This window comes from Chiloscyllium punctatum, chromosome 9 (genome assembly GCF_047496795.1).
Source record: "Chiloscyllium punctatum isolate Juve2018m chromosome 9, sChiPun1.3, whole genome shotgun sequence".
In the NCBI taxonomy this organism is placed as follows: domain Eukaryota; kingdom Metazoa; phylum Chordata; class Chondrichthyes; order Orectolobiformes; family Hemiscylliidae; genus Chiloscyllium; species Chiloscyllium punctatum.
The window spans coordinates 109804903-109823389 of record NC_092747.1 but is presented as its reverse complement, the minus strand read 5'-3'; the positions used below and the strand labels follow the sequence as shown (position 1 = coordinate 109823389).

Sequence of the window (18487 nt, the reverse complement as noted above, 5' to 3'; positions counted from 1 at the left end):
TCAACAAGACATCACAGAACCATACCTGTTGATCTTGCTTTATTGCTTGTATGTTGTAGATGAAGTGCTGTTGGTATTGCTGAAGAGGTATAGTTAAAACAAAAGCCAGTGTACTTAAGATCACCATAAGACTCTTGGATAAGGGGGCTTTATCTTTAAAATAAAAAGAAAAAAATTGAATAGCACAATATAGTGAATGATCTTTCATGAGATTTTTCTTTATCCTATTCTTTAACTGATATAATTTATTATAAAAATTCCCCAACCAATCAGTATAACTCATGACATTTGTGTGTCAGCATGTTTGCATCAACTGTTTCAACACTGACAGCCCATTATAAGTACAGGGCATTCATAATTTTATATTTATGGCCTCTGGCTTTGAACTCATTCCCCAGCCACCTATTTCCCTATATCTTATTTCCAAGAATTTCAGAATTTTATGCATCTCCATCAAGGTATCTCTAAGCTTTCTCTTACCTGAGAAAAAGACCTAAGCTTGTTCAATTTTCTCAACCTGACAGGTTACTTAAAACTAACAAAAAACATTGCACCATCCTACTGATCCCCACAGAGGGAAACAAACATGTTTAGGTCAGGGTGTCATGTGTGCTTCTGAGACAGAGGAATGTGGATTCAACACACTTCATGACTTGTGTACAAGGATCTAGGCTGACACTCCTGTTCCAGAAATGAAGGAAAGCTGGAGGTACCATCTTTTACAAGGTCCCACGTTCTCCTTCAAGTGGAATATATATACAAATATACATCAATTCACCATTCATCACTGTTAGTTAAATAATTTAATTCATGAGCACAAAACTTAAATCACCTTGAAATGAGAAGATGTGGTCTGAATTAAACTACATGACCTGTGTAAGAATATTGCTTGCTTCATAAGGCTCCTCTGCATTGCAGTACAGGTGCACAATCCTTTATCCAAAATTCTTGGGACCAACTGGTTTTCGGATTTCAGAATTTGTAGAATTTCAGAATAAGTGACAGTTTGATAGTGAAATTTTTAAAAATCTTACCGGATGAGCAGACTCACTGAGTAAAACGGGCCTTGAGACAAAATTGAGGCCTGCCAGTGCTGAGGGCCACAACTCCTCACGTTGCATCTCAGTGACAGACATCAAGTGGGTGTCGACTTGGGTTAACTGTTTGCACGACAAACAACCTTGTTCAAGAGAGGAAAAAAAACTTCGGACTTTGGAGCTTTTCAGATTTCGGGATTTTGGATAAAGGGTTGTCTACCTGTAGTACACGATATGCTGACTCAAGCTTAGAAATATACTTACGCAAATTTAAGAGTTTTTAGGAAGTTCTAGCTTTCTGTAAACACTAATTTTAAATATTGGAAAGCCTAAAATATGTACATATTTACATGAGCAGGGGAATCATTACCAGCTGCAAAAAGTACTGTAAAATTACAAGGACTTATGCTTACTTTGTGAAGTTTGCTATTAGAGTGAATTACTCTGTTAGCTAATCAGATGAATGAATTGATGATATTTTTAAAAGTTGATCTGGTAGGTAGAAAGGAACAATTTACATTGGTGGGTATTGGGAATAAGACTGAAGTCAACAGGACAGGATATAGGATTATAACCTTAAAATAAGAGCCAGGCTGTTCCATACTGATGTCAAGGAATCCTTCATACCAAAAGGTAATAATGATCCGAAATTCTCATCTCCCAAAACGCTGCAGAGGCTGAGGTTTAGAATTTTAGAACTGCCCTAAAACTTATTGATGTGGCTCAGTATCAAATGTTGTCTGCTCATTCTCTGTGAAGTACAGCAGGACATTTATATACATTAAAGGTGTTATATAAATGCAAATCAGCAATGATTGGTGACATTTTCTGATATCCTGGAATTCCAAAAAAAAAGTTATGAAGTAGTGCTATCTATCTTAAAGTGTCGAAATGTATTTTACTCCTTTGTTTTAGACATCAGTCTTGTTCCCAATCCCCACCAGAGGAAATAGGGCAGATAGAAAGAAACTAATAATTTCTTGAATTATCAATTAGTTCACCTGGTTAGCTAATCGAATAAGGACAAAAAGCTTGTCAAAAGAGGCAGATTTTATGAGCTTTTTAAAGAAAGGTAGAGAGTTTAGCAAGGAACATTTTCAACTTGAGCCATTGGTATCTGAAGGCATGGCTGCCGATGAGGGAGCAATTCCAATCAGGGACACGCAAAAGATCAGAACTGAACAAGTGCAGCTATCCCGGAGGGTCGTAGGGTTGGAAATACCCCGGGAAGGTACAGGGAGGAAGGAGCTGAACAAACCATTAAGAGTTTTAAAGTTGTGGCATTGTCAGACCAGGAAACAATGTAGGTCAGCAAGAACTGGGGTGAAGGGTGAACAGGACTTTTATTTGGTCACACACAGCACTATGGCCCAGTACTGAACAAGAGATGATTCTGTGTTGAAGATGAGATTCACATTAAACGTTGTCATCCAGTAACTATAAAGTTAAGACTTATTGGGTTTTTTTAAAAAACTGCTAAACAGATTAAAATTAAATTCTACACACATTATGAAGTTCAAGTTTTGAATTTTGAATAATAAAACACTGATTTGTCTCTGCAAATGACTATACTGGTTTCTTTCCGCATTTAAAGGAATGCACACAGTTAAAGGAGGGTACTCGGTTTTCTTCAATATCTCTGAAATGAAGGCACGACCTCAGCTAGTTGGGAATAGTTCACAATTTAGTATTGTCCATTTTGTGAAATGGTTGTTCAGACTTTTTGCCAGTGTTGATAACAACAATCAACTAAGCTTTTCAATTACATGGGCATAACAAAGAGCCCAATTCTGCCCTCGCCTCTAAATTCAAAACACAAATGGGTCCATGCTTTATTACCAGAATGCAATCTGGAGAACACATCCATATGACATATGAGCATTCAGCCCATTGAGTCTGCTCCACCATTCAATGAGATCATGGCTGATCTGATATTCTTAATTTCCACTTTTATGCCTTATCACGTTAATTCTTGATTCCTTTAATAATTAAAAACCTATCTCAGCCTTAAATACACATAATGATCTACTCTCTAGTCCTTTATGGTACAGAATTACGTAGATTCACTACCCTCAGAGAAGAAATTCCTCCTCATTTCTGACTTAAATAGGCAACCCATCAATCTGAGTTTATACCCTCTGGTCATCGTCTCTCTGACAAGGAGAAACAACTTTGTTACATCTACCCAGTCAAGCTACTAAGAATATGATATGTTTTAATAAAGACTCCTCTCATTGTTCTAAACTCCAATGATTACAAACCCAACCCACTCAACTTGACTGCATAAGACAATCCCTCCATACCCAAAATCAACCTAGTGAACTTTCTCTGGGCTATGTCCAATGTCCACATATCTTTCTGTAGAAAAGAGGAAGAAAACTTTCACAGTATTCAGAGTGCAGTCTGATTAGTGCCTTGTATATTTTTAACAAGACCTCCCCTTCTAGACACCATTCTTTTTGAAATAAAGGTCAACATTCCATTTGTCTTTCCCATTACCTGGTGAACTTAACATGATAGCTTTTTGTGATTCTTGCATGAGGATCCCAAATCCCTCCGTGCTGCAGTTTCCTGCAGTCTTTCCCCATTTAAATAATATTCAGCCGTTTATGCTTCCTGCCAAATTGCATAGACATACATTTTCCCAAACGTTATCCCATCTGTCAGGTTTTTTTTCCCCACTCACTTATCTTGTCTATATCCCTCTGTAGGCTCTTTGTGTCAATTCTTATTACTTGTCTTCCACTTATTTTTGTGTCACTGGTGATAGCACATGCTCTTCTGTCATCCACGTAGTTAACGAGGCCCTCGGATTGATTCCTACGACATTCCACTAGTTAGCTACACATTGCCATCCCGAAGTTTGGCTTCATAAATTTCATCAATTTAATTTCAAAATCATACTGGCGATAGTGCACAATAAAACTTCACAAACAAATTTTAACATAAATTTTTAGGTTTAATTTTCTTTTAGTACAATGCCCCTTGATTATGGGTTGTCTTTTGTTTATTTAGTATAATGTGGTTTAATCGGTTTAGTAAAATTGTATAAAAATTGTTTATAAAATCATGAGGGGTAACGGATAGGGTAAATTGACAAGGTCTTTTCCTTGGATGGGGGAATCCAGAACTAGAGGGCATAGGTTTAAGGTGAGAGGGGAAAGATTTAAAATGGACTTAAGGGGCAACTTTACACACAGAGGGTGGTGCATGCTTGCAATGAGCTACCAGTGGAAGTGGTGGAGGCCAGTACAATTACAACATTTAAAAGGCATCTGAATGGGTATATGAATAGGAAGGGTTTAGAGGGATACAGGCTAAATGCTAGAAAATGGGACTGGATTTATTTAGGATATCTGGTCGGCATGGACAGGTCGGGTTCTATGCTGTATATCTCTATGACCTTAACTGCTGTGATCTCACATAGTAGGCAGGAAGTAGACATATATAATGCTGTATGCTAAAGTAAATCTATTATAAGGAACTGTATTAATGTTTGGTTTAGTACTTCACTAACTGGTTTGGAATTAACTTAGACTCTAGATTGCTGCCATCTGAACCAGGAATGAGACCAACACCAAGTCATCTGTGGTGGTCTATATTGCAATGTCTGACTCAATAAACTATTCATAGCTCCTCTTGCAAGTCTCATCGATTTAAGTGCATACTTGTGCAAAAACCACAAACGTAAATAATATATTTATATATTTTATTGCGTGTACACAATCATTATTCCAAATTAGTCAAAAAATAAAAAAGAAACTTTAAAGATTTGAAATTAAAACAGTAAAAGAAATCAATTTATTAATTATATACTATTATTAAAACATTTAATGATTGCTATTTTAAATGAGCAGCAAGTAATATTTTAGAAGCATGCTTCTTCTGATCCATAATCCACAAGGTAGTTAGAAATGGAGGAAGTTGTTTTTGTTCAGCTATCCAGAAAGTCCCAAAAATCAGGAAATGATACAGGACAGAAAGGGACCATTCTTCCTGTGAGAGCCATTTACTCCCAATGCGCAGTGATCTTCTTCTAAAGCCATGGCAAGGTTTCACCTTCTCAATGACATATCCAATTCTCTATTTCTTTAAATTCTTTCAAGGGCTGTGGCTTGGCCAGCATTTGCTCCCATCCTTGATAACCTTTGAGAAGATGGTGGTGAGCTTCCTTCTTGTAACATCACAATTCATATTCAGTAGGTACACTAAAGTACTGTTAAAAAGGGAGTTTCAGGTTGCTGACCTAACAATAGTGAAGGAACAGCGATATAGTTTCAAGTTAGGATGGTGTGTCAAGGGAGTAAAAGTGTTGGCTAGGGAGCTGGTGAAGTGGGTTAAATTATCCTAGAACATATCAACCTATTTGAGTGCTGTTGTGGTTATTCATCCAGGCAAGTGGTAGGGTACTCTATCACATTCTTGACTTAGCCTTGTTGATGGATTACAGGTTTTCATAAATGTACGATTAAATCTGCTTTCACAGCCCTTTCTGGCAGCACATAACAAATTGTGCAATTAGCTATTCTTAAGAAACAAATCTCATCTTACTATAGGTCTTTCATTACATCAGTGATCATTTCCTAACAGATTCTTGGTGTATTCAGGAGCTGATTACAGGCATTGAATTGAAAAGATGCTTCCTCATACCTAACCTAAATTGTTGTTTGCTGACTTGAGGTCTCCTTTGTCTTACTCTCTCAATTTACTTTAAACTGGTTTGCCTTTAAGATGACTGATCAGGTGCCTCATATGAAAGCTGAACATCCCAAGTAACTCCAGTTTAGGGTAATTGGCTAGTCCATTTAACCATTTAACCAGCTTGAGGCGAATTTTTTTTTATTCATAGGGTGGTGAATCATTTGAATTGTCTGCCCAAGAGGGCTGTGGAAGCCAGGTTTTTGAGTATATTTAAAGTACGGTTTGATAAATTTTCATTATCAATGCCATAGTGGGTTTTGGGATAGCATGAGTAATAGATATTGAAGTAGTCAAATAATTATGACAATATTAAATAGCAGCCCACAGTTGATGGGCTGAATAGCCTACTTCTGTTTCTATGTTAACATTGATAGTATCACCTGTGACTCCTGTCTGTATTGAAATGGCCAGTTGTGGCTCTGTGAACATAAGTGGAGACAATACAATATGATCTGAATAGTACATGAGACAATTTGATCACATCATTCCTTACTTGTATTCTAGTATTTTGAAAAAGCTTAACACCATCCAGGGCAAAGCAGCGGGCTTGATCCACCATCAACACACAGTGGCAATGTGCACACTATCTACAAGATGCATTGCGGCAACTTGCCCGGCCTCCTTCAACAGCACCTTACAAATCCTGACTTCTATCACATTATAAGACAAGGGTAGCATATATCTGGGAACACTACCAGCTGCAAGTTGCTCACCAAATCTCATACCTTCTGCCTTGGAACTATCTGCTACTCCTTCACTGTCACTCGGACAAAATCCTGGAACTCCCTTCCTAACATCACAATGGGTGTACCTATTCCATGTTGTCTGCTGTTGGTTCAAGGTGGCAGCTCAAAATCACCTTCTCATTGACAATTAAGAATGGTCAATAAAAATTGTCCTTGTCAGCACTTTTAATGTTCAATTGATGAATTGAATAAACTGCTTCATTTAACTTTGGCTGTCTTGAGTTTTGCTGGGTAGATGTATTGAATCAACTGTGATTGCAAATGCAAAATTAAAAATATTCATTTAGAAGTCTTGCCATGCTTCATAAAGCTATCAAGACTGAAAGTTATAATGTTTTGTCAAACCTTTATAGATCATATGCTTGACCTCAGCTGGAATATTGCATCCAAGTATATCCGCTATACTTCAGAAAAGACATCAACACCATCGACAGGGTGTTAAAGAGATTTACCAGAATGATACCAGTGATAAGAGACTTTCGTTATGTGGACATACTGAGGCTGTTCTCTTTAGAGCAAAAGGAAATTGACGTGATTTCAAAATGGTGTTCAAGACTGATTACTTTCGGAAAACCCCTCAATGAGAAACCCTTCCCACTAGCAGGAAAAGATTAGTAAACAGATTTAAGGCAGTTACAAAAGAAAGAGGGATGAGGATTTTCTTTTGTTATTCAATGGCCATTCTTACCTCAGCCACTGACAGTGAAGCTCAACACAAAGTGAGGCAAAGGACCTCAACTTTCCATTGAACATTTTATAAACATCTGGTCCAAAACTGAGGTCAGCAACTTTAGCACATAACCGACATTTTCTCAGATGCCAGGAGCTGGTAGCAGTTATACAGGTATCCACCAATACCTCCTCTAGATGTATCTTTACTTTTCTTCTTGTCCCTTTACCCTTTACTTTTCTCTCGCATGGTAATTACCTTTGTAACTTAATCATTCCTGCATCCAACTTATCACAGAACTTCCCTTGCCTTTATCCATACCAACTGGCACAGTCTGTATAGTGGTTTATAAACTGTTAAATCCCTAACTACTTCTAGATGTGATGAAAGTTCATCGACCTGAAAATAATTTTTCTCTTTGCTCAATGTTTTTTCCAACATTTTCAATGTATATGCCTTTGAAAATGTTTTTAGTTAAATTGAATCATGATTAAACTTGACGTTACGTTGTCTTATAATATTTCTTCTGCGTGACAAAGTGTGGTAAGAGCTCTATACATCAGACCACATATTTTAGCAATCTCCCACAGAGGAAATTAAGTGACTGTATTCAGAGATTCTGAGTTACATTTAAAGTAATTCTTTAAATAGCTTAGCAAGTTAACCACATTTTTAAAAAAACATAGCTATCAGTAGACTTTCCATTATGTCTTTATGCATCCATATATAGTGCTTAAAAGCCCAGCTTTGGTACTAACACAAAGAATTTTCATTTGAGGCGTACATCAAGACTACACAATGCCCAAAAGTCCTTAAAGCCACCAAGTGTAGTATACTCAGACAATTTTCACAGACAATCTAGCACACTCAGCAATCTGCTGTCGTGATGAACAAATAGGAGAATTTCCCCCGTCTTCTTTAAATTATACTGAGCCATTTGTTTAAGAGGAAGACAGTCAGCTGACAGTACAGCCGAAATATTGGGCATGTTTTTCCCCTCTCTGGAGGCACAAACGTAGACCACAATGTACTGTAAATGCAATGGTGAGGCTAATAGTGTTCACTCTTATTAATGTCCAAAGCAGACAGTGATTTTCGGTAGTAGATGCATGGTTAAGCATGAAATTCCAAAGATTAGTGTGCAAGATATCCCACTCTGCTTCCAGCAACACAAAGACATAATTTCACTGTCTGCCTTACTGCTGAAATGTATCAAGCAGCATGAAATTCCTACAGTTGCACCAGAAAGCTAGACTAAACTAACAGGAAGCTAGGCCTTTTCTCTTTCCTAAGTATCTGGTCAATAATAACGTTAAGTCTTAATTATTGGTAAATGACATTGCTAGCAATAGCAGAGTGCAGGTATGGAGATCAAGAGATCAAGCCCTCATGGGGAAAGCCCAATATGGATAGACTACAGGCCCATGTAATTTAGAAGTTATAACTTTATTTCCTTTTTGCAATTTTATATTAAGAACTGTTTTAACATATTTTAACATGCCTTTACTTTTCTACTTTTTATTTAAGATTTTGTACCTAGGTATCTTGTGCCTAAGATGGTGCTGTGAATGGTGACACTATAAACTTGTCCCTATACTCCTGAATCCCTGTACCTGAGTATAAATGACAATAAACCCTTATTCTGTGCTCGTCTACATGCCAATCCTCCAGCTTGTAAGGATTGAAAATGTTTATAGAAGTACATTTCACTTTCCCTGTGTGTCTTTTTTTGTCTATTCATAGTCAACTTTTCTTCCATTCCCTTATCTTGCTTTCTGACCTTGAAGTGATAACGAATCATTATTCTATTTGACACTCTATTGCTGCAACTCGGCTTCCAGATGTCCTGAAGACAACACCATGCTGTTTGGATTATCCCACATGCAGCAACTTGTCAAGTAAAAAGAAATTGAATGCCACAAATAAGTCAAACAAAGGCTCGGTGGTTGTTGTAAATTTTGCAATATAATGGTAAAAGTGGACTTAATTGCTCAAAATAATCAACATGTTACAAACTAGTCCTTTGTAACGTAGTCTGATGGAACTAAAAAATTCTTATCAACTTAGGCATGGTCAGTTTAAGTGACAGGTGCAATATCTTAAAGATATGTCACTAGTTCACAACTCTTTCACAAGTAGTTTAGCCTCATTTACTAATTTAAAAATTATGACCTAAATAACATACAGACAACTTCCAGTCTTCCAAATTCTTTTTGTCACTGTTCAGACATTTGGAAAACAGAATAGTGCAATTGTCAAATTTTTAAAAATTGAATAAACCACACTACACAATTCAGATTGACAAAAATAATTGAGTCAATGATCAAACACAACAATATCAGTACCTCTTGATGATTTAATCTAGGGGAGTGTTAGACAAAACTAGTTTCCGTCAATATATGTAGTCACCAAGAAGTCTGACTGGGAATCAGAAGAAAACTGTTTGCCCAGTGGTGAGAATGTGGGGATGTTTAACATAGAGACTGGTTTGGGTGAATAATATAGATGTATTAGAGGTGAAACACGGAGGGACATAACCAAATAAAAGAATATGTTGATAGGTAAGATCAAGTAAGATGAGAGGAAGATTGTAACGGGCATAAATTCCAGCATGAGCCAACCACAATAAATGACATGTTCTGTCTGTAAAATTTTGTGTACAGTGGGGGCCGGGGAAGCAGGAAGTCAGGAGAGGGCGTCAGGGGAGCATGGAACAGAGATTCAGACAGTAGGGGAGCAAAGGGGCTCATGCGGACAGGGAGAAGAGGGATGGTTGGGGGAGATTTCGGACAGACAGGGATGAGAGGGAAATCAGACAGACGGAGGAGATGGAGGTATGTGAGGGGAGCAGTTCCAACACTGCACAGAAGGGAGAGAGGACAGACAGATTAGGAGCGCAGAGAGGAGGTCAGGCAGATTTGGGGTGCAGAGAGGAGGTCAGGCAGACAGGGGGGCAGATCAGACAGACAGGGTGCTGGGGAGGAGAGGAATCCGACGTCAGTGTTGGGGGGAGGATTGGAGTCTGACAGAAAGTTGGGGGACAAGGAAGAGTCAAACAGAAGGGCAGGGAAGGTGGGAGCGGCAATCAAACAGGAGAGTGGCGAGGAATGGAGGTTTAAAAATGTGTGGCAGAGTTGGGGAGGGGGTAGGATGTGGGGTCTAGATGGGTGGGGTCAGATAGGGTGTGGTTCAGGTGGGGATATAAGTGGGATTTGTCAGAAAGATCAGGAGTTTTAGGCATAGGATCAAAAGCAACGCAGATGAGGGGGTTCAACACAGATAGGAGGTTGGGGGGGGGATTCAACACAGACAGGAGGTGGGGGGGATTCAACACAGACGGGGGTGGGGGAGGTTCAACACAGACGGGAGTGGGTGGGGGGGTTCAACACAGACGGGAGTGGGTGGGGGGGATTTGGGTGGGTACCAGACCGACGGGGGAATTTGGGTGGGTATCTGACCGACGGGGGAATTTGGGTGGGTATCAGACCGACGGGGGAATTTGGGTGGGTGGGTATCAGACCGACGGGGGGATTTGGGTGGGTGGGTGGGTGGGTATCAGACCGACGGGGGGATTTGGGTGGGTGGGTGGGTATCAGACCGACGGGGGGATTTGGGTGGGTGGGTGGGTATCAGACCGACGGGGGGATTTGGGTGGGTGGGTATCAGACCGACGGGGGGATTTGGGTGGGTGGGTGGGTATCAGACCAACGGGGGGATTTGGGTGGGTGGGTGGGTGGGTGGGTTTCAGACCGACGGGGGGATTTGGGTGGGAGGGAGGATTTGGTTGGTTGTGGGAGGATTTGGTTGGGTGGATGGGTGGTTGGGTATCAGACCGACGGGGGATTAGGAGGGATTAGGGTGGTTGGGTGGGTGGGTATCTGACCAACGGGGGGATTTGGGTGGGTGGGTATCAGACTGACGGGGGGATTTGGGTTGGTGGGTGGGTGGGTATCAGACCGACGGGGGGATTTGGGTTGGTGGGTGGGTGGGTATCAGACCGACGGGGGGATTCGGGTTGGTGGGTGGGTACCAGACCGACGGGGGGATTCGGGTGGGTGGGTGGGTATCAGACCGACAAGGGGGGGGGGATTTGGGTGGGTATCAGACTGACGGGGGGATTTGGGTTGGTGGGTGGGTGGGTGGGTTGGTGGGTACCAGGCCGACGGGGGGATTTGGGTGGGTGGGTACCAGACCGACGGGGGGATTTGGGTGGGTGAGTGGGTATCAGACCGACGGGGGGATTTGGGTGGGTGGGTACGAGACGTACGAGGGGATTTGGGTGGGTGGATGGGTACCAGACCGACGGGGGGATTTGGGTGGGTGGGTGGGAACAAGACCGACGGGGGGATTTGGGTGGGTGGGTGGGAACAAGACCGACGGGGGATTTGGGTGGGTGGGTATCAGACCGGCAGGGGGATTTGGGTGGGTGGGTGGGTGGGTACCAGGCCGACGGGGGGATTTGGGTGGGTGGGTGGGTGGGTAGGTAACAGGCCGACGGGGGGATTTGGGTGGGTGGGTGGGTAGGTACCAGGCCGACGGGGGGATTTGGGTGGGTGGGTGGGTATCAGGCCGACGAGGGGATTTGGGTGGGTGGGTGGGTACCAGGCCGACGAGGGGATTTGGGTGGGTGGGTGGGTATCAGGCCGACGGGGGGATTTGGGTGGGTGGGTGGGTACCAGGCCGACGGGGGGATTTGGGCGGGTGGGTGTGCGGGTGGGTACCAGGCCGACGGGGGGATTTGGGTGGGTGGGTGGGTACTAGGCCGACGGGGGGATTTGGGTGGGTGGGTGTGCGGGTGGGTACTAGGCCGACGGGGGGATTTGGTTGGGTGTTTGGGCTGTACCAGGCCGACCGGGGGATTTGGGTGGGTGGGTGGATACCGGGCCGACGGGGGGATTTGGGTGGGTGGGTACCAGGCCGACGGGGGGATTTGGGTGGGAACCAGGCCGACGGGGGGATTTGGGTGGGTGGGTGTGTGGGTGGGTACCAGGCCGACGGGGGGATTTGGTTGGGTACCAGGCCGACGGGGGGATTTGGGTGGGTGGGTGGGTACCAGGCCGACGGGGGGATTTGGTTGGGTACCAGGCCGACGGGGGGATTTGGGTGGGTGGGTGGGTGGGTGGGTACCAGGCCGACGGGGGGATTTGGGTGGGTGGGTGGGTGGGTGGGTACCAGGCCAACGGGGGGATTTGGGTGGGTGGGTGGGTGGGTGGGTACCAGGCCGACGGGGGGATTTGGGTGGGTGGGTGGGTGGGTACCAGGCCGACGGGGGGATTTGGGCGGGTGGGTGGGTGGGTACCAGGCCGACAGGGGGATGTGGGTGGGTGGGTACCAGGCCGACGGGGGGATTTGGGTGTGTGGGTACCAGGCCGACGGGGGGATTTGGGTGGGTGGGTGGGTAGGTACCAGGCCGACGGGGGGATTTGGGTGGGTGGGTGGGTATCAGGCCGACGAGGGGATTTGGGTGGGTGGGTGGGTACCAGGCCGACGGGGGGATTTGGGTGGGTACCAGGCAGACAGGGGGATTTGGGTGGGTGGGTACCAGGCCGACGGGGGGACTGGGATGGGTGGGTGGGTGGGTATCAGGCCGACGGGGGGATTTGGGTGGGTGGGTGGGTGGGTATCAGGCCGACGGGGGGATTTGGGTGGGTACCAGGCCGACGGGGGGATTTGGGTGGGTGGGTGGGTACCAGGCCGACGGGGGGATTTGGGTGGGTGGGTGGGTACCAGGCCGACGGGGGGATTTGGGCGGGTGGGTGGGTACCAGGCCAACGGGGGGATTTGGGCGGGTGGGTGGGTACCAGGCCAACGGGGGGATTTGGGCGGGTGGGTGGGTACCAGGCCGACGGGGGGATTTGGGCGGGTGGGTACCAGGCCAACGGGGGGATTTGGGCGGGTGGGTGTGCGGGTGGGTACCAGGCCGACGGGGGGATTTGGGTGTGCGGGTGGGTACCAGGCCGACGGGGGGATTTGGGCGGGTGGGTGTGCGGGTGGGTACCAGGCCGACGGGGGGATTTGGGCGGGTGGGTGTGCGGGTGGGTACTAGGCCGACGGGGGGATTTGGTTGGGTGTTTGGGTTGTACCAGGACGACCGGGGGATTTGGGTGGGTGGGTGGGTGGGTGGATACCAGGCCGACGGGGGGATTTGGGTGGGTGGGTACCAGGCCGACGGGGGGATTTGGGTGGGAACCAGGCCGACGGGGGGATTTGGGTGGGTACCAGGCCGACGGGGGGATTTGGTTGGGTACCAGGCCGACGGGGGGATTTGGGTGGGTGGGTGGGTACCAGGCCGACGGGGGGATTCGGGTGGGTGGGTGGGTACCAGGCCGACGGGGGGATTCGGGTGGGTGGGTGGGTACCAGGCCGACGGGGGGATTCGGGTGGGTGGGTGGGTGGGTACCAGGCCGACGGGGGGATTTGGGTGGGTGGGTGGGTGGTTGTGTTCCATGGCGACGGGGGGATTTGAGTGGGTTGGTGGGTGGGCACCAGGCCGACGGGGGGATTTGGGTGGGTGGGTATCAGACCGACGGGGGGATTTGGGTTGGTGGGTGGGTGGGTGGGTTTCAGACCGACGGGGGGATTTGGGTGGGAGGGAGGATTTGGTTGGTTGTGGGAGGATTTGGTTGGGTGGATGGGTGGTTGGGTATCAGACCGACGGGGGATTAGGAGGGATTAGGGTGGTTGGGTGGGTGGGTATCTGACCAACGGGGGGATTTGGGTGGGTGGGTATCAGACTGACGGGGGGATTTGGGTTGGTGGGTGGGTGGGTATCAGACCGACGGGGGGATTTGGGTTGGTGGGTGGGTGGGTATCAGACCGACGGGGGGATTCGGGTTGGTGGGTGGGTACCAGACCGACGGGGGGATTCGGGTGGGTGGGTGGGTATCAGACCGACAAGGGGGGGGGATTTGGGTGGGTATCAGACTGACGGGGGGATTTGGGTTGGTGGGTGGGTGGGTGGGTTGGTGGGTACCAGGCCGACGGGGGGATTTGGGTGGGTGGGTACCAGACCGACGGGGGGATTTGGGTGGGTGAGTGGGTATCAGACCGACGGGGGGATTTGGGTGGGTGGGTACGAGACGTACGAGGGGATTTGGGTGGGTGGATGGGTACCAGACCGACGGGGGGATTTGGGTGGGTGGGTGGGAACAAGACCGACGGGGGGATTTGGGTGGGTGGGTGGGAACAAGACCGACGGGGGATTTGGGTGGGTGGGTATCAGACCGGCAGGGGGATTTGGGTGGGTGGGTGGGTGGGTACCAGGCCGACGGGGGGATTTGGGTGGGTGGGTGGGTGGGTAACAGGCCGACGGGGGGATTTGGGTGGGTGGGTGGGTAGGTACCAGGCCGACGGGGGGATTTGGGTGGGTGGGTGGGTATCAGGCCGACGAGGGGATTTGGGTGGGTGGGTGGGTACCAGGCCGACGGGGGGATTTGGGTGGGTGGGTGGGTGGGTAACAGGCCGACGGGGGGATTTGGGTGGGTGGGTGGGTAGGTACCAGGCCGACGGGGGGATTTGGGTGGGTGGGTGGGTATCAGGCCGACGGGGGGATTTGGGTGGGTGGGTACCAGGCCGACGGGGGGATTTGGGTGGGAACCAGGCCGACGGGGGGATTTGGGTGGGTGGGTGTGTGGGTGGGTACCAGGCCGACGGGGGGATTTGGTTGGGTACCAGGCCGACGGGGGGATTTGGGTGGGTGGGTGGGTACCAGGCCGACGGGGGGATTTGGTTGGGTACCAGGCCGACGGGGGGATTTGGGTGGGTGGGTGGGTGGGTGGGTACCAGGCCGACGGGGGGATTTGGGTGGGTGGGTGGGTGGGTGGGTACCAGGCCAACGGGGGGATTTGGGTGGGTGGGTGGGTGGGTGGGTACCAGGCCGACGGGGGGATTTGGGTGGGTGGGTGGGTGGGTACCAGGCCGACGGGGGGATTTGGGCGGGTGGGTGGGTGGGTACCAGGCCGACAGGGGGATGTGGGTGGGTGGGTACCAGGCCGACGGGGGGATTTGGGTGTGTGGGTACCAGGCCGACGGGGGGATTTGGGTGGGTGGGTGGGTAGGTACCAGGCCGACGGGGGGATTTGGGTGGGTGGGTGGGTATCAGGCCGACGAGGGGATTTGGGTGGGTGGGTGGGTACCAGGCCGACGGGGGGATTTGGGTGGGTACCAGGCAGACAGGGGGATTTGGGTGGGTGGGTACCAGGCCGACGGGGGGACTGGGATGGGTGGGTGGGTGGGTATCAGGCCGACGGGGGGATTTGGGTGGGTGGGTGGGTGGGTATCAGGCCGACGGGGGGATTTGGGTGGGTACCAGGCCGACGGGGGGATTTGGGTGGGTGGGTGGGTACCAGGCCGACGGGGGGATTTGGGTGGGTGGGTGGGTACCAGGCCGACGGGGGGATTTGGGCGGGTGGGTGGGTACCAGGCCAACGGGGGGATTTGGGCGGGTGGGTGGGTACCAGGCCAACGGGGGGATTTGGGCGGGTGGGTGGGTACCAGGCCGACGGGGGGATTTGGGCGGGTGGGTACCAGGCCAACGGGGGGATTTGGGCGGGTGGGTGTGCGGGTGGGTACCAGGCCGACGGGGGGATTTGGGTGTGCGGGTGGGTACCAGGCCGACGGGGGGATTTGGGCGGGTGGGTGTGCGGGTGGGTACCAGGCCGACGGGGGGATTTGGGCGGGTGGGTGTGCGGGTGGGTACTAGGCCGACGGGGGGATTTGGTTGGGTGTTTGGGTTGTACCAGGACGACCGGGGGATTTGGGTGGGTGGGTGGGTGGGTGGATACCAGGCCGACGGGGGGATTTGGGTGGGTGGGTACCAGGCCGACGGGGGGATTTGGGTGGGAACCAGGCCGACGGGGGGATTTGGGTGGGTACCAGGCCGACGGGGGGATTTGGTTGGGTACCAGGCCGACGGGGGGATTTGGGTGGGTGGGTGGGTACCAGGCCGACGGGGGGATTCGGGTGGGTGGGTGGGTACCAGGCCGACGGGGGGATTCGGGTGGGTGGGTGGGTACCAGGCCGACGGGGGGATTCGGGTGGGTGGGTGGGTGGGTACCAGGCCGACGGGGGGATTTGGGTGGGTGGGTGGGTGGTTGTGTTCCATGGCGACGGGGGGATTTGAGTGGGTTGGTGGGTGGGCACCAGGCCGACGGGGGGATTTGGGTGGGTGGGTATCAGACCGACGGGGGGATTTGGGTTGGTGGGTGGGTGGGTGGGTTTCAGACCGACGGGGGGATTTGGGTGGGAGGGAGGATTTGGTTGGTTGTGGGAGGATTTGGTTGGGTGGATGGGTGGTTGGGTATCAGACCGACGGGGGATTAGGAGGGATTAGGGTGGTTGGGTGGGTGGGTATCTGACCAACGGGGGGATTTGGGTGGGTGGGTATCAGACTGACGGGGGGATTTGGGTTGGTGGGTGGGTGGGTATCAGACCGACGGGGGGATTTGGGTTGGTGGGTGGGTGGGTATCAGACCGACGGGGGGATTCGGGTTGGTGGGTGGGTACCAGACCGACGGGGGGATTCGGGTGGGTGGGTGGGTATCAGACCGACAAGGGGGGGGGATTTGGGTGGGTATCAGACTGACGGGGGGATTTGGGTTGGTGGGTGGGTGGGTGGGTTGGTGGGTACCAGGCCGACGGGGGGATTTGGGTGGGTGGGTACCAGACCGACGGGGGGATTTGGGTGGGTGAGTGGGTATCAGACCGACGGGGGGATTTGGGTGGGTGGGTACGAGACGTACGAGGGGATTTGGGTGGGTGGATGGGTACCAGACCGACGGGGGGATTTGGGTGGGTGGGTGGGAACAAGACCGACGGGGGGATTTGGGTGGGTGGGTGGGAACAAGACCGACGGGGGATTTGGGTGGGTGGGTATCAGACCGGCAGGGGGATTTGGGTGGGTGGGTGGGTGGGTACCAGGCCGACGGGGGGATTTGGGTGGGTGGGTGGGTGGGTAACAGGCCGACGGGGGGATTTGGGTGGGTGGGTGGGTAGGTACCAGGCCGACGGGGGGATTTGGGTGGGTGGGTGGGTATCAGGCCGACGAGGGGATTTGGGTGGGTGGGTGGGTACCAGGCCGACGGGGGGATTTGGGTGGGTGGGTGGGTGGGTAACAGGCCGACGGGGGGATTTGGGTGGGTGGGTGGGTAGGTACCAGGCCGACGGGGGGATTTGGGTGGGTGGGTGGGTATCAGGCCGACGGGGGGATTTGGGTGGGTGGGTGGGTATCAGGCCGACGGGGGGATTTGGGTGGGTGGGTGGGTACCAGGCCGACGGGGGGATTTGGGCGGGTGGGTGTGCGGGTGGGTACCAGGCCGACGGGGGGATTTGGGTGGGTGGGTGGGTACTAGGCCGACGGGGGGATTTGGGTGGGTGGGTGTGCGGGTGGGTACTAGGTCGACGGGGGGATTTGGTTGGGTGTTTGGGCTGTACCAGGCCGACCGGGGGATTTGGGTGGGTGGGTGGGTGGGTGGATACCGGGCCGACGGGGGGATTTGGGTGGGAACCAGGCCGACGGGGGGATTTGGGTGGGTGGGTGTGTGGGTGGGTACCAGGCCGACGGGGGGATTTGGTTGGGTACCAGGCCGACGGGGGGATTTGGGTGGGTGTGTGGGTGGGTACCAGGCCGACGGGGGGATTTGGTTGGGTACCAGGCCGACGGGGGGATTTGGGTTGGTGGGTGGGTACCAGGCCGACGGGGGGATTCGGGTGGGTGGGTGGGTACCAGGCCGACGGGGGGATTTGGGTGGGTGGGTGGGTGGGTACCAGGCCGACGGGGGGATTTGGGTGGGTGGGTGGGTGGGTACCAGGCCGACAGGGGGATTTGGGTGGGTGGGTGGGTGGGTACCAGGCCGACGGGGGGATTTGGGTGGGTGGGTGGGTAGGTACCAGGCCGACAGGGGGATGTGGGTGGGTGGGTGGGTGGGTACCAGGCCGACAGGGGGATGTGGGTGGGTGGGTGGGTGGGTACCAGGCCGACAGGGGGATGTGGGTGGGTGGGTACCAAGCCGACGGGGGGATTTGGGTGTGTGGGTACCAGGCCGACGGGGGGATTTGGGTGGGAACCAGGCCGACGGGGGGATTTGGGTGGGTACCAGGCCGACGGGGGGATTTGGGTGGTTGGGTGGGTGGGTACCAGGCCGACGGGGGGATTTGGGTGGGTGGGTGGGTGGGTGGGTACCAGGCCGACGGGGGGATTTGGGTGGGTGGGTGGGTATCAGACCGACGGGGGGATTTGGGTGGGTGGGTATCAGACCGATGGGGGGATTTGAGTGGGAGGGAGGATTTGGGTGGGTGGGTGGTAGGATTTGGTTGGGTGGATGGGTGGTTGGGTA

General features: G+C 50.7%; 1 protein-coding gene across 2 annotated transcripts in view; it reads right to left on the bottom strand.

The window, feature by feature from the left end:
• The window catches only part of ubac2 (UBA domain containing 2), a 250361-nt gene that overhangs the window by 218556 nt on the left and 13318 nt on the right, over nucleotides 1-18487 (bottom strand). For both annotated transcript variants that reach the window (XM_072578035.1, XM_072578036.1), the window contains exon 2: nucleotides 26-153. In XM_072578035.1, coding sequence (XP_072434136.1) covers nucleotides 26-153 — 128 coding nt within the window. The remainder of the gene's footprint in view (nucleotides 1-25; nucleotides 154-18487) is intronic.